We start from the raw sequence: 16,516 nt of genomic DNA, 5'->3' as shown, positions 1-16,516 counted from the left end.
GTCCTGATATTCCAAGGAAGCCTGCAATTAAAAAAAAAAAACAACAAAAAAACCACAACCTCATCCCTACATCACTAACATTCTCTCCTGCCTACTTCCCCACTTTTCATGCTGTACAGATGATAAATATTCTCCTTTTTCCACTGAGTCAATCTAAAAATCTCTATCACCTTGCCATCCTAGCTCCACTGGAAACAGTGATTTTTTTCTCTCAAATAGTCTAATGGAACAATCATGTTAAATTCTGACAAATGCATTTCAGGCTATATTACATGGCTGCTTCTCTTTCCAAGCTACAAAATTGGTTTGGCTAAAAGCTTCCTGTGTTTTCCTTGCTTCAGCTTCCAATTGATACTACCTCTCCCTGCTGATTTTGCCTTGTTTAAAAGCACTACATATCAATGTAAACAAGGCACTGCAGAAGCAGTTTACATCCCAATCAGAGCAGAAAATCTCGCAGGTCTGTATTAATTCCTGCTCTGCTGAAGTTCTCTCCCTTGGTGCGCAATACTTGGGCAGAAAATATTTTCTCTGCTCTTTAATAAAACTGCAAGCATCATCGGGAACATACTACACTTAAGGATAGTTTTCTGGCAGTGAATACCAAGAAAATTAACTAAGTACCCAGCTTCTTGAAGAAAATTCAAATAAAATTAAATAAACTCTGATGAATAGAAAAAGAACTGTGAATTACTTGGACATTAGTTTGCTCTTGATTTTTTTTTTTTTTTTCTTACAGGTTTAAATAAAAACTTACATCTTTTCCCAGGACTCTAAGTTCAAACTGTGTTTCCTTGAAGTGAACTTTTGTAATTCTAGGCCTATAATATTGGGAAAAAAAAGATAGAATGTAATGAGACTTTAATTTTACAAATAATAAAATATGAAGCTGTATCTATTTATATGCATGTTTATATAAAAACAGATTCATAGGTTGTATTATTTTTTCACATCTGCACCAGATACTAAAAGAAAATTAGCAGTACCTATCAGTAACTATGTTAATGTGAAAAATACTTTTCAATATTTGTATTATTAAATAACGAAAAATGTGTGTAATACAAACAAGGACAAAATACTTTTTTTAAAAATAGTAATACAATTAACCTTTCAAACAAATGCCTCAAAACTATACGTTTCTGTACATCATTGGTTTTGTTGGACACAGATTGCAGTTAAAATACACCTACCAGAAATATTTTCCTACTTGTTTTTTATTCTTGTAGACTACAACTCCTATGGGTGTCAATCCTAAAAAATATTCAGATTTGTTTTCACCCTATAAAATAAAAACATACGTCACTCAGTTATTTACATTTGCACTTGGCATGACTGTAGCAGTGAGGTCCAGGAGGAAGCCAGCATGACTGTCTGACTTGAGCATGCTGCAAATGGGAACATAGCACTTCATCTACTGATGGAAATTCCAGTATGAAAACTTTTACATGCAAATACAGAGAAGTAAGAAAGAATGGTAGCAATGGAAAGAACAGAAGTTTCCACATCCTATGATGAAGAGCAAAAGCATTTTTTTCTATGGAACTATTTTTGGCTGTTTGGAAAACCTTATTGCATGAGGTTAGAAGAAAGTCAACTCCAAAAAGTTGCCTGCTTGAGAGAACAAGAAAAAGTCCTGAAAGCTCTTAGCTAGAGAGCATGAATCACAAAAAACACCAACTGCGAAACTGAGAAACTGCAGAAAGTGGCCAACACCACTAATTTAACAAGGTTTTGTTGGATCATGTCAAAGCCTCTTTCAATTACTCCCCCAGCTTTCTGTGGGTGGGAGGGGCACAGAGCTGGATACAAACACAATTAAGCCATGGGATGCATTAAAAATACTTAACATTGTGAGGTACACAATTTTCAGCAGGAAATACACACCTAATCTTCTGGTATTATCTTGATTTTTTAATTTTCTTTCAAATAATTTTACAGCATTCTGATATCTGACTCAGTGAACTATCTACTTTGCAGCTTCCCATCCAGAGCTCTGCTTTTCTTTTATTCAAGAAAGCCTGCAAGCACAATTATTCAAACAAAACAGGATGACGTTTCTGCCAGGAGCACACAGCCTCCAGAGGCACTTAGCAGAGGCACTTGCTAAGACAGTACAGGCAATGTGCAATGCTGCATGGTACAGTGGAGGAAAGGTTGAAAACACGTTCCATGCCTTTAGCAAGACCTTCAGAATTAACATCAGAACAGGACAGACGCTGCTGATGCCCCACACTAGTTCTTGCAATAGTAATGAAAAGTTACCTGTATTCGCTTACACAAACGTAATGTGCAAATTCTTGTGTCAAAGACAAAAGTTGTAACGCTCACTCAACTCTTCTGATGCTTGCCCTGATACGTGTTACTTCTATGAGTTCCTTTTTTCTAGGGTAGAGATTATTGTCTTTTGTAGGTGCAATCACATATACGCAATACAATCACTGTAGGCTTTTGTATGTATTAATGACTTAATCTATTCAGTCTGTAAATGAGTCTTCCTTTCCATTCTTTTGGTGCATTATTATCTTTTATGTTACCCTGTGGTGACTAAGCTGTATAAATGCACTCCCCCACAGTACAATAATAGATTTTCTTGCATTGCCAGCAAGATTAAAATAGTTAAACAATACTTACATAAACAGGATGGAGATCCACTCCATACATTTCCAGGGATTTGGCCACCTCTAAGTAGTTTGCTTCTGCCTCAGAAGGAACTTGACCCCTGTAAACAAAATTGTATGTAACAGCATTGCATTTCCAGTCACCATATTAAAATAAATCATATTAATAAACACAATTTGCTGGACAGACACACAACTCTTCCTACCATTTGTCTGCACTGTCTCTCTCCTTGTAGCACTTTCCTTTCACTGCCCTCAAGTAGGACTGGACAACACGCACAAACTTGTACTAAATTCTCTGCTGTAAGAGCCTACCACATATACATACTATCACATGTAAAACATATACTTACTCAGCATCTGATCTTTCCCTGCTGTCGCAAATTCTTTAAACATTCAATTCTTTTGAATATGCAAAATAACTTCTTTTTTAATTACTACCTGGATGGTAATAAAGCAGGAATGGAGTGACTAATTAGAGGACTAATGCAGCGCTGAAGCTACAAAGAATTACTGAAAGCAAGGTTCATAACTTCAGGTAAAATATTATTCTCTTCGTAAAAGAACTTGCCTATAGGAAGTCACACCAACTGGCAATACACAGTTTAGAGACTACCACAAGAGATCAGCAGTTTCAAAGATCCATCTCACCCTTCCACTGTATATACCAATTCATCATTGAAAAACTATCGTCAGCTGAATGCAGCAAGAAACAGTAGGGGAAAACTTGAGGGAAAAAAAGTCTGGACTACTACGAGGTACACATTAGATACAAACTGGAGAAGATTTATTTTTAAAAAGTACAAGCCTAAATACATTTTAGGCCTTAAAAGCAGGCATATAACTCATACTGAGAATACATCAACTCAAAAAGATGCATCACTTGCTTCATGTCCTGATTGTTCTCTTGCGCAACTATTCCACTGCCTTTGCAATGTTTCAAACTCAGGGTGAGAAGAAGATCTCATACTTTTGATACAAGACCTGGAAAAATCCTGCCATATACACGTTCATATCTCTTATGTCCTTATTCTCTTCACCTAACAGATATTTTTAAGACTTCTCCAACTTTATTTTATGCCTCACAATGTAAAAACAAAACAAACAACAGCAAAATAAAGTGAAATACCTGAAACGGCAGTGCTAACTTAAGTGTAACAGAAATAATGGTGGGTTTTGGACTTTTCATGAAAAGATGCTGACATCACATCAGTGTTTGAGTTGTTGCTAAGCAGTGCTGCACTGAGCTGAGGACATTTCAGCTTTTCATACAGCCCTACCAGCAAAGGAGTCTGGGGCACAGGCAGAGACAGGAGGGGAAAGAACCAGAACAGATGACCTAAAGTGGCCAAGGATGTTCCATACTGTATAGCACATAGCATCATGCACAGGCATGAAACTGGGAGCAACTGGCCAGGGGGCAGCCACTGCTCAGGGGCTGGGCATTAGTAAGCAGGTGGTGAGCAATGGTATTGTGCATAACTTGATTTGTGGAGTTGTTTTACTTTTGTTTGTTTGTTTACTTGTTTTGGTCCTTTCTCATTAAACTGTCTTTATTTCAACCCATAACTTTTCTAACTTTTGCTCTTCAAATCCAGCTGGGGGTGGAAGGGACAGTGAGCAAGAGGCTGTGTAATGCATAGCTGCCAACACTGGTTAAACTACAACAACATGAGGCTGGTAGCAGAAATCCCTTTCTTCCAGAGCTGGACCTCTCAGTAGAGCTATGGCTCATTTCTGAAATTCAGACAACACAAAACTCTGTCTACTCAGCACAGTCATGTTTTGGTCACATTTTTTATCCACTCCTTCTTCAAAAATGTGCTTGATTTTTTATATCTTTTTGGTAGCTTTCAAAATGGAAGTAAAATGTTCCGTGAAGAACTACTGTCCTGCTAAGTTCCCTGGCAGGTTATCAGCACCGAGTGATGTGAATTTACCTAGTGATGAATTAATTCTAGAATCTAACAGCAATTTAAATACTGCTGCTAGTATTTCCTTACTGATCACAGCAAAAAAAAAAAAAAAAAAAAAAAATGCTGATGTACTTTTCCCACTATTCTCATCTGTCTTTAAAAGTACCAAAAGGCTCAAATGTCAAGTGCACTGTGTGCACATTTATAATTATTTTCAATTATACGTAATTTATTAGAAAGTGCATCTGCAAAAAAAAATTAAAGGAAGTGAAGACATGAGCTTAAGTCTCTAAATAAAAGAATGGATATATCCTCCCAAATGGAGACGGAAAAGACAGAATGTAAAGGGGTCTGCAACTGAAATAATTCCCATCACAGCAGAGGGGAACTGTTTAATTTTTGCCACACGGGAAAACACAAGCACTCCTCAGCACCACAGATCTTGCCAATAAACCTCAAAAGTTAAACACGATTTGCAATTCATGATGGAGAAGGCAACCTAACAATATTGCACGTGATGTGAACCACTCCTTCCAGTGGACAGAGCACCTGAGCACCACCCACAGCCCAAAACAATATTGAAAGCTAACTCTCAAAACTATCATAGGCACTTTAGCCATCCTTTTGCTTCACTGACAGTATTCATTCAGAATACACGGAAGGCTCACCGGCCACCCGTCAGTTAATCCCAGGCCTGCTGCGTTCTGGAGCAAGCAATGTGGAGCAAGCAATGTGGAAGGGCAAATACCATTCTGCAATGGGCGATCATTATCCTTTCCTTCTGCACCATGAGTACCTGCTTCCTCATGTGCACACCTCAAAGACCCTGTTTGCTCTTCCACATGTGCATGACAATATAAGCTCATCTTACTCCACTCTGTCACTTTGGGAATGTCATACATATGGAACAACCACTGTAAGCAGACTGCAGAGTCTTCATGCAGTCAGGAAAAAAAAATACTGCAAAACACATCTCAGAGCTCCTTCATCCTTCTTGATTTAGAAACTTGTTCCAGAATCTTCCTCCTGAATAAATCCCTGAAATTCGTAGTGCTGTGTAGAATACAAGCAATAACAAACATCCACAAAAGCTTCTCTGAACATGACTAACTGGAGCAAGGTGAGAGCAGTGCCACAAATGTTTTGCAAAAGCAACACTTCAGGGCTCCAGAAAGGATAGTAAAGCTCTTTTTAGACCACCTCATCAACCCATCCCTATGTTGTCTCTGATAGGCAAGACAAGTGTGGGTATGCTCTCAGCCCATTCAATTAACCAAAGAGCTCTCATCAGCACACAAAAGTCAACACTAGCAGTGCTGCTGACAACAGCCAGGCTGAACCAGCAACATCTGAGCATCTCAGCTTCACTCTGTTTTCTGACACTTCTATATCCTTGACACCTAATTGCAGCCACGCAGCAAAAAAATATCAGAACTGTGGATCAGAAAGCAAGTAAAATATTTTTAAGGCAGATGTCATTCTGATACAACCAGAGTTTCCCTGGATTCTGAATTTTTTTTCAAGGTTACAAACTTTTGAGGCAAATTAGTCTTACTCTGTTTTATTATGCTAAAGAGTAGAGAAACTTAAGGGCAAAGAATGAATTGCAGCAGGGGTCTGATGATCCTTGAGGTCCCTTCCAACCCAAGCCACCCTGTGATTCTATGAATGAAGTCATCTGGTGGGTACCAATTCATCTCAACTTTCAATTCTCAAATTCAACCTTTGTGCTGTTGAACCAAACTCTCTGTGCCTCACTTTCTATTCTCTAGATCAGAAAAAAAAAAAAAACACTATTTTTTTTTACTTCATAGGAAGATCTGTATTAAAGTTCTCTATAATGCATCAATTACTAAAAAGCAGACAGGCAACCATACAGAAATAATTAGTGAACAATTGTTAAAGAAAAACTCAGGTCAATGTGGCAACTGGTGCAGACTCCAATTACATGAAGATCTTTCAAAGAGAACAGCTGTGTCTCTGTGTTAATAGCTACTATCATCAAACAATGCACAAGTAATACTAACATACAAAATTAAAGGCAAGAAATTAATTAACTTTTATCCAGATTGTGGCTTTATTATTATTTCTTATAAGAAAAATCAAGAAATCTAGATCTACATACAAGATGGCTAGTTCTGATTATCTTTACATGACTTTGACAAAGGGTATGATCACAAAATGTTTTTTACTGTTCTCATGTTAATAAATGGTTATATCACAATTGCTCCTATCTTGGACTTGTTAGAACAAGCTTCTTTAGAACTACCAGGAAAATGAATTTGGAGATAAGCAAGTAAATGTTTGTTTTGGCTTTATGTACAGTTGAACTTCTTTATTTTATTTTCAAAACCAGTTCTACATTTTGAATTTTGATGGCATTGTGGTCTAATACTGGCAGGTTGGGAAGCCAAAGCACTGACTTACAGTGCTTTCACATAGTAACTGCTGGCTCTGGCTCTGTCACTCTACACCAACAGTACTTCAGCCTAAAACTAAACTTACTGAAAGCCTTTCATACATAAGGGGCTATTTCTGAAAATGAGTAAGCAGGACAGAAAGTGACTCTGAATTCTTTTTTACTGAAGTTTTAAAAATATTTTTAATCCTTTTTGTACATTTAGTGATAGTGTAGAGTTAAACTTTCTCCTTAAGAACACTGGCCACAATGGCATCAAGTATATCAAGTATTTAAACTATATTTGTGTTCTTAAATTTTTGTGTTCAAGGTGATTATCATTCTAATACCTGGTTGACAGAGAAATTAAGCTTTGCAGTCTCTATTATTTAAATGAATTTCTCCTTTCCAATATTTTCCAAGCATAATTTGGGTCTTGAGTCTGCTGATAGACGTGTTTCAGATTTCTTTGGTTCTCTTTTTTCCTGTACAGTAATTACAATATTCTACTCCTGCAATCTCTTCAATAATTGTTCTTGCCAAGTATCACAACTCCAGCGTATTTCTGCCTTTCAGGTACATTTTTGATATCTGCAAACTTCTGCAGTGGATGTCTCAGTCTTTGAGGCCCACCAGATGACTTCTGATTACAATGCATTAAGGTTTCCTGTGAAGTTTTTAATTGGTTTGCTTTTTGTCATGAAAACAGCATTTCAAGTGACCTAAGTAGTTCAGTGCTGCCTGCTGGCTGTTTCTATGTGCCGCTGTTTTTTTTTTCTTTTGAATCATAACTGTCTTTCTTACTGTGGCATTCATTACAGTGTCAAGTGCCAATGCATTTTATATAAGATATCTTAGTTAATAATAAAATGAAAAGACTCTACACTTGTAAAAAAATACCCAACTTTTTAATTCATGCAAATGTTGCAGTTGAGTTTATCATTTAAACCATGGGCATACAAGCTGCTTCACTGGTACCTCCTCCCATGTGAGCTGCTGCCACAAAGATTCATGCAGGTTGCTACAAGCACTCCTTCATTACCCTACCTAAGGATCTGGCAAGAAAATAGAGGCTTCATTGTACTAAGTACTTTATATTACTGCATTAGTTGTTGTTTTTTTTTTTCCTAACAGTTCATTATTTGAATACACAGGGCCATACAAAGAAAAGAAATGTTGTTATACCCATCTTACAAACAGCAGACTGAGGCATGTGCATAGTGAACAACTTGCCCAAAATTGCACAGGAAAACTGCACTGAACAGAGAACCAAACTCAAAGATGTCAAAAGATTTTTATTTCATTCCCAAAAAGAGGAAATTGAAGTACTATTGCAAGTCCTCATTTAGAAAAACCATCACCAAGGCTGGACTGATTTCCAATCAGTTTTTCATTTGGTTTCTAAAAGAAAACTCCATCTACAGAAAACTTTCTCTGTCCCTGAGGGTTATAACTAGATGGCCTGTGCTCTTTCGAGAGCTGTAGACTTCCACTCTGCATTAGAGGGTACTTCCAATTCCACTTATCGAGCATTTCTGAATTCAGTTCCACCCACAAAGCTCCCACAAGTATTGAATTCTTACATCAGAGTTTTGTGTATTCGTTCTATGGCATCTTCCAGCTCTTCCTTCTGGTCTGGAACAAAGCGGTACTCTGAGACGTAACCTGCCGTGTGCTTATATGGGTCATAGTCCCCCAGCTCAGCTGCAGTACAAAAGATGAGAAAAAAAGTTAGACAAATTCAGTGTTTCACGTTAACAAAAAAACAAAACAAAAAAAAAAAAAAAAAAAACAAACATCACTTAATCCATCTATTTGTGCCAATACGGCTTTTTCCAAGTGACAGTAAGTTGACTATGCCAACAGTTAAAAACTCCAAGGCCTACATTTTTTAGAAGAAAAGCAGATGATAATATTCAACTTACATATACAACTGTCCATAGTAGACCACTATACTAGTATGTGTAACAGATGGAGAAGTACAGTTTTTTAAGTATTTATCCCCTCTGGATTTGCTGTAATGTTACAAACAGAAGAGATCTATACTACTTCTAAGACTCAGAATTGTCAGTGTGGGAATGGGTATGGAGATTTCTGGAAGCAGGCTCTTCCAAGGACAATTTCTCGTAAAGGAACACCAGACTTCAGTCTTCAATAAAATATCAATGTATTCCTTGAACATGAGGTACATTTTTAAAATCAAAATAATTTTCTAACTTTCCTAAATGAAAAAATACGGATGAGCAATGATTTTTTTAAACACCTTTAAATTCAGATATATTGCTCAGATTAATTTACGCATCATCATGTAATTATAAAATAAATATGCTGATCTTAACTATTCTCTGTGAAACTCTGTTAAAGTTACTATTTCTTAAAAGCAGCACGAACTGGGTTAATCTACAACCTATAACAACTAATAACAACTAATCTACAAAACATTCCCTTTTTGGTTTCTATCACCACTGAAGTAAAAAAGGTGGCTACAAGAGCTCCAAAGAAAAAGACATCTCATAACTCATGTTTCTTTCTATCTTTTAATAGTTTTTAGATCAAGAAAGTTATATACTCAGTAGGAATGTTAAGCGTTTCTCAAAATATCTCCTTAAAGCAATACAGAACAATAGGCTGACTACAAGAGTAAAAGCTTCAGCATCATAAATAGGAAAACAATCAGAATAAAAACCGTATCTTGCATATCCTGTAAGTTCTGCCAGAGGTGCCACTTTCTGCACTTGAACAGTAAGCAATCTTTGACTATGAAAGAACGAAAATGATCTATGTGCAAAAGACAAGATATGACATACAGCAGCTTGTAGTTGCCCAGCAGAACTTACACTGAATTACATACGCTCCCAGCTGTGCAGCAGTGTTGGCTGGACAAGGCAAGCGGCCCTGTAAGATATCTTGCTTGACTTGCAAGAAAAACTGATACCTAAAACAAAGAAAGAAGACAAAACTATTATTTCAATATTGGATATGATGTACCAAGTAGTGCTTCATTATATTCCCATTTACTGACAACGCAACACATAGCATAACTAGACGTATTTCTGTTTGAATCACTTTTCTTCTTTTGACTTTTAAACCACAACTAAGATTAATCAATTGAAAGAACCTAGGTAGGGAAGAAGTCTTCCTGACTTTATTAGAAAAGTTAGGAAGTGGGGAAGAGGGCTAAGAACTAGAAAAAATGTACAGGACAGACCTGATTAGCAGATCACCATAAGGAAGAAATGCTGACCCAATGGTTTCATCTCCAACTATCAGAGAATCAAATCTAGACCAGGAAGCAGATCTCATAAAGTCCATTCCCCCATGAAAAAAATGTGAGGGTACACTATTAGTACCTCACTGTATTTGTTACCATAGAGGACTGCAATGGTTTTCTGATTTTTGGTTATTGGTATTCCACATCATAACATCATGTAGTGCACTGGGAGTTACACAGTTAATGCTCCAGTTCCAGGCACCTGTCCTGAACAGAAGAACTACTACATTCCCCAGATGGCTGTTCGATGTTCTGTTACCATTTCTGCTCAGACGGAACAGATTGGTAGGCCTTGGTAGGTCATCTGACGTCCCTCTTTTTGTGTGTGGAGAGGCTTGGGAGAGACTTTAGAGAGATGGACATCCTCGGTGTCATGGAATTTTACTCCAGAACACATGAAAGACCCTGAGAGCTTGAACAGATATTTGAGACAGGGATGTTGTGGCTCAGGCAGATCTGAGGAGGCACAAATGATTTGGAGCCTAATGCTTATTGGGCCTTATTTCATACTATCCCCGAGAGGGAGAGGGTTTCTGAAATTGAGATCTCTGTGATGAAAGAGAGTGTCTCAGAGCTGAAAGGAAGAGACTCAGGAAGACAGTTCAAAATGGGCGAGACAGTCTCCAAGCCAAAAAGGAGAGCCAAGAGGGAGAATCTCCAGCAAGCAAGCCAGAGAGTCTCCTAGTCAAGAGAAAAGATCTCCAATCTGAGCGAGACACCCTCCGGTCTGAAAGCAACACCCTCCAATCCAAGCGGGACTCCCTCCAATCTGAGAGAGAGATGCCCTCCAAACCGAGAGAGACTCCCTTCAATCCAAACTCGACAGTCTCCAATCTCAACAGGACACCCTCCAGTCCAAATGGGAAGCCACCCAATTTCAGAGAGACTTCCTGAGAGACGAGAGAGACTCCCTTCAATTCAAACTTGACAACCCTCAATTTCAAGACACCCTCCGGTTCGAACAAGACGCCCTCCAGTCCGAGAGGGACATCCTCAAGTCCAAACAGGACGTACTCTGAACTGAGCGAGATACCTTCCAGCATGCAAAATTCAGTCTCCGAATTGAACTAAACAGAATTCAGGCTCATCGAGTCATGCTCAAATCTGACCTAAATACCCACTTAATCAAACTAGACAGACTCTGAGCCAAACTGGAGAGTGAGAGCATCGAAACTGACCAACCTGATCAACCATAGGAGGCACCAGAATCGATGTCAGTTGCCCCTGTATGAGGATGGAAAAGAAACAAATCTTGACTCACTTAGATCAGAAGAAAGAGGAGGAGGAGAAAGTAGAGGAAGCAGAGACTCTAAGAGAAGAGGAGCAAAGAGGTCCAGAAGAGTGGCTCCAAAAACCAGGGTGAAGCACTCCTGAGTCCAGGGGAGCAGCCCTGATGATCACAGTCACCAACACCCAGGAGGGCAACAACAAGTCCTGAAAGAGTAGGAGGTGAGCAAGACATCATTACCATTACTGATTGATCTCTGAGAATGATTGAAATTTGAAGTCTGAGAACAGACTTCAAATGAGCTTATCTTCACCTGATTACTCGTGTTGGAAAATGGGGCCAAAAGTGGCTAGGTAGTAGAGAAGCTCACCAACTGGATGGCATTGCTAGGGACTCAATCACTGACAGAGGTATTAGTACATGCCAGAACCAGGCCTTCATCTCTGGAAGCAGATGCTATTAGCTGTAAAAGAAAAATACCCATTCAAAGACAATATGATGCCTGAGAAAAAGAAATGGACTGACATGGAAAAAGGCATCCATTATTTGAGAGAATATGCTGTAGTGGAAATGTTACATAGCCCCACCTTCGTTCCTGATGATCCAGACCAACCTGCACTTCAAGCACAGGTAAAAGAATTACAGGATAGATCAACTATCAAGGTGAACTTCTCCAAAAAGGTGATTGCTCCAGTTGCTGAAAAGCTGTTAAGAACAGCGGAGATAACATATAGAGGGGGCCTGCCCGCACCCAGGGTGGGGAAAGGGATAATAGAGCTTATTGGACTGTGTGGATTAGACAGCATGGCACATCAGAACCACAGAAATATGAGGCACTGGTGGACACTGGTGCACAGTGCACTCTAATGCCCTCGAGCCACCTAGGGACAGAATCAATTCATATTCATGGGGTGACTGGGGGTTCCCAAGAGTTGACTATGTTGGAGGCCGAAATAAGTCTCACTGGTAAAGACTGGCGAAAGCACCCTATTGTGACTGGCCCAGGGGCTCCATGAATGTTTGGTATTGATTACCTCAGAAGGGGATACTTTAAGGATCCCAAAGGGTATCGATGGGCCTCTGGAATAGCTGCTGTAAACATAAAAGGTGTTAAGTAGTTGTTCTGTTTTGCCTGATCTGTCAGAAGATCCATCTGTTGTGGGGTTGCTATGAGTGAAAAAAAAAGCAAGTACTGATTGCTACAAGAACAGTGCACAGACATCAGTACTGCACCAACAGGGATTCCTTGCTCCCCGTTCATAAATTGATTAATCAACTAGAGAGTCAAGGAGTGATCAGCAAAACACACTCATCTTTTAACAGCCCCATATGGCCAGTGCGTAAAGCCAGTGGAAAACAGAGGCTGATGGTGGACTACAGAGGCCTGAATGAAGTCACACCTCCATTGAGTGCTGCTGTGCCGGACATGTTAGAACTCCAATATGAACTGGAGTCAAAAGCAGCTAAGCAGTATGCCACCACTGACACTGCTGATGCTTTTCCATTCCTTTGGCCACAGAACACAGGCCACAGTTTGCTTTCACCTGGAAGGGCATTCAGTGTACTTGGAACTGTTTGCCCCAGGGTAGAAACACAGCCCAACCATTTGCCATGGATTGATCCAAGCTGCACTGGAACAGGGTAGTGCTCCTGAGCACCTGCAGTACATTGATGATACCACTGTACTGCACCCCCCACATTGTACATTGATAACGTACAATGTGGGGGGTGACAGAGCAGAAGTTTTCAAGAAAGGAGAATGAATAATCCAAATTCTTCTGCATGCTGCTTTTGCTATTAAGCAAAGAAAAGTGAAAGGATATGCCCACAAAATTCAGTTCCTAAGTATAAAGTGGCAAGATGGATGCCATCACATCCCAGCGGATGTTATCAACAAAATCGCTGCCATGTCTCTGCCCACTTTTCTGGGTGTAGTGGGCTTTTGAAGAATGCATGTTCCAAACTATAGCCTCATTGTAAGCTCCCTCATTCAGGTGACATGGAAGAATAATAATTTTGCGTGGGACCATGAGCAGGCTTTTGAACAGATTAAACAGGAGATAGCCCGTGCCGTGGTCCTGGGGCCAGTACAGATGGGAGAGGATATAAAGAATATTCTCTACACTGCTGCTGGAGAGAAAGGTGCCACTTGGAGTCTGTGGCAAAGAGCCTCAGGAGAGACTCAAGGCCAACCCTTGGGATTCTGGAGTCGAGAATACAGGGAGTCGGAGGAGGGCTGAACTCCAAATGAAAAGGAGATCTTAGCCACGTATGAGGGGGTTCAGGCTGCTTCCAAAGTAACTGGTACTGATACACAGCTCCTTCTGGTATCTCAACAGCCAGTGCTAAACTGGATATTCAAGGGAAAAGGTTCCCTCCACCCATCATGCTACTGATGCCACCTGGAATAAGTGGATTGCACTGATTACACAATGAGCTTGGATGGGGAATCTCAGTCGTCCAGGGATCTTAGAGTTGATCATGGACTGGCCTGAAGGTAAGAAGTTTGGAACACCACCAGCAGAAAAGGCATCACGTGCTAAAGAGGCCCCACTATACAATGAACTACCAGAAAATGAAAAGAAATTTGCCCTGTTCGCAGATCATGCTGTACTGTGGGGAAGCATTGCAAATTTGCTGTGTGAAGCCATGCATGACAAACTTGAGAGGCCACTGAAGGGAAAGGAGAATTGAGTCAGTTTGCAGAAGTAAAGGCTGTCCAGCTGGCTTTAGATGTTGCTGAACAGGAGAGGTGGCCAATGCTTTATCTTTACACTGATTCATGGACAGTGGCAAATGCCTTATGGGGGTGGTTAACAGTAGCAGGAACAAAACAACTGGCAATGGAAGGGTAAACCTATTTGGGCTGTTGAACTGTGGAAAAACATTGCTGCCCAAATAAAGGATATGGTTGTAAAGGTGCGCCATGTAGATGCTCATGTGCCCTAGAGTTGGGCTACTAAAAAACAACAAAATAACCATCAGGTAGATCGAGCTGCCAAAATTAAGGTGACTCAAATAGACTTGGACTGGCAACACAAGAGTGAATTATTTCTAGCTTGGTGGGTCCATGAGACCTTGGGCCATCAAGGAAGAGATGCAACATATAAGTGGGCTAGAGACCGAGGGGTGGACTTAACTACGGATGCTATTGCACAGGTTATTCATGACTGTGACACATGCACCACAATTAAACAAGCCAAGAGGATGACACCTGTCTGGGGGGAAGGGTGATGGCAAAAGTATAAATACGGGGAGGCATGTTAGGTTGATTATCACATAGGTTGATTATATCACCTTGCCATGATCTTGTGTGGTGTGCTTACCATGGTGGAGGCAACAGTGGGTGGCTTGAAACATATGCAGTACCCCTTGTTACTGCCCAAAACAACATATTGGGTCTCGAGAAACAAGTCCTGTTTTGACATGGCACTCCAGAAAGAAATGAGTCAGATAATGGGACTCATTTCAGAAATTCTCTTGTAAATACTTGGATCAAAGATCATGACATTGGATGGATTTATCATATTCCCACCATGCACCAGTCTCTGGTAAAAGTGATAATAATTAAATAATAATTAATAACAATTATAATAATAATTAAATAATAATAATATAATAATAAATAATTAAAAACAGCAACAACGATCTGAGGAGACACAAACTAATTTACTAAATATGGAATCAGGATCCAAAATAACACTATAATACAATATAGAGTATAATTAGAATTTGAGCTAATAAGTCAAATAAAATGAGAGAAAGAGTGTCTGAGAACTGAAGGCCTTCCCATAACACTGAGGTGAGATGTGCAATTGGGGCGAGCAGAAGCAAAGAGAGACTAATGATCAAAAAGAGGGACGTCAGATGACCTACCAAGGCCTACCAATCTGTTCCCTCTGAGCGGAAATGATAACAGAACAGTGAACAGCCATCTGGGGAATGTAGTAGTTCTTCTTTTCCAGACAGGTGCCTGGAACTGGAGCATTAACTGTGTAACTCCCAGTGCACTACATGATGTTATGATGTGGAATACCGATAACCAAAAATCAGAAAACCACAACAGGGACTCCTTGCCTTGAAATGGTGATTGCAGGGCTAAAATGTGATTTTCAATATTATGATCTGCTTCTACACTTGAGGAAGCACATACTCTGCCCTCAAAGTAAAGCCACACCAAATTCCAAATCAACAGCAGGACTGAGAAGTGAAGGCCGTACCAAAGCTTTTTAAGAATATTTTACTGTTGACATTTAAGTAGGTAATTTTAATTTCTGCAATTACTTCAAATGCAAATCAAATACCTTGCACACTGCTTCTTCAGCCTTGTATGCGTATGTGTATTTTGTACACATCAACTTAGTCATCAAAGAATCATAGAACTGCCCAGGCTAGAAAAGATCTTAAAGATCACTGAGTCCAAACACAACCTAACCATTCTACCCTAACTTTAACAACCCTCCGCTAAATCATGTCCCTGAGCACCACATCCAAACAGTTTTTAAACACATCCAGGGATGGTGACTCAACCTCCCTGGGGAGCTTCACAACCCTTTCTATGAAGAACTTTTATCCAAACTAAACCTCCCCTGGCAAAACTTGAGGCCATTTCCGCTCGTCCTGTTGCCCTTCACCAGTGAGAAGAGCCCAGCCCTGCTCTCGCTGCAAGCACCTTTCAGATCTTGGAAGAAAGTAATAAGGTCTCCCCTCAGCCTCCTTTTCCCCAGACTATCTTAAGTCATCTTAACACAAGTATCTGCGTTTGCTAAATGCAAATGCTGCTTTACATTCTTCTGTTTTTCAAATGCTGGATTTACAGGGAAACCATAAAAAAAAAAAAAAAAAAGGAAAAGCACTGAAGAAGAAAACATGCCAACATACAAAGGATCTGCTTGGTTTTGGAACTCCCTATTCATTATAGGATATTATTTTAAACACCATTAGTGTTTTGTCTGTTTTTACCTCAATAGCTTTACAGAGAGTGTGACATCATCTTAAATCACAGAATCAGAGAATCACAGAATTGTAGGGGTTGGAAGGGACCTCCAGAGATCATCGAGACCAACCCTCCATGAGTATCTTGCA

General features: G+C 39.7%; 1 protein-coding gene across 1 annotated transcript in view; it reads right to left on the bottom strand.

Annotated features, from left to right (window-relative positions):
- EPB41L4A (erythrocyte membrane protein band 4.1 like 4A) overlaps positions 1-16,516 on the bottom strand; it is a 132,681-nt gene that overhangs the window by 53,421 nt on the left and 62,744 nt on the right. Inside the window, exons 5-9 of the mRNA XM_042866304.1 lie at positions 9,770-9,867; positions 8,516-8,636; positions 2,632-2,719; positions 1,191-1,279; positions 758-821 (exon numbers count right to left, since the gene is read on the bottom strand). Of these exons, the coding sequence (XP_042722238.1) occupies positions 758-821; positions 1,191-1,279; positions 2,632-2,719; positions 8,516-8,636; positions 9,770-9,867 (460 nt within the window). The remainder of the gene's footprint in view (positions 1-757; positions 822-1,190; positions 1,280-2,631; positions 2,720-8,515; positions 8,637-9,769; positions 9,868-16,516) is intronic.

Source organism: Lagopus leucura, unplaced genomic scaffold, assembly GCF_019238085.1.
Source record: "Lagopus leucura isolate 7727_CA_CO unplaced genomic scaffold, USGS_WTPT01 Super-Scaffold_810, whole genome shotgun sequence".
NCBI classification, from domain to species: Eukaryota; Metazoa; Chordata; class Aves; order Galliformes; family Phasianidae; genus Lagopus; species Lagopus leucura.
This window is presented reverse-complemented; position numbering and strand designations above follow the sequence as displayed.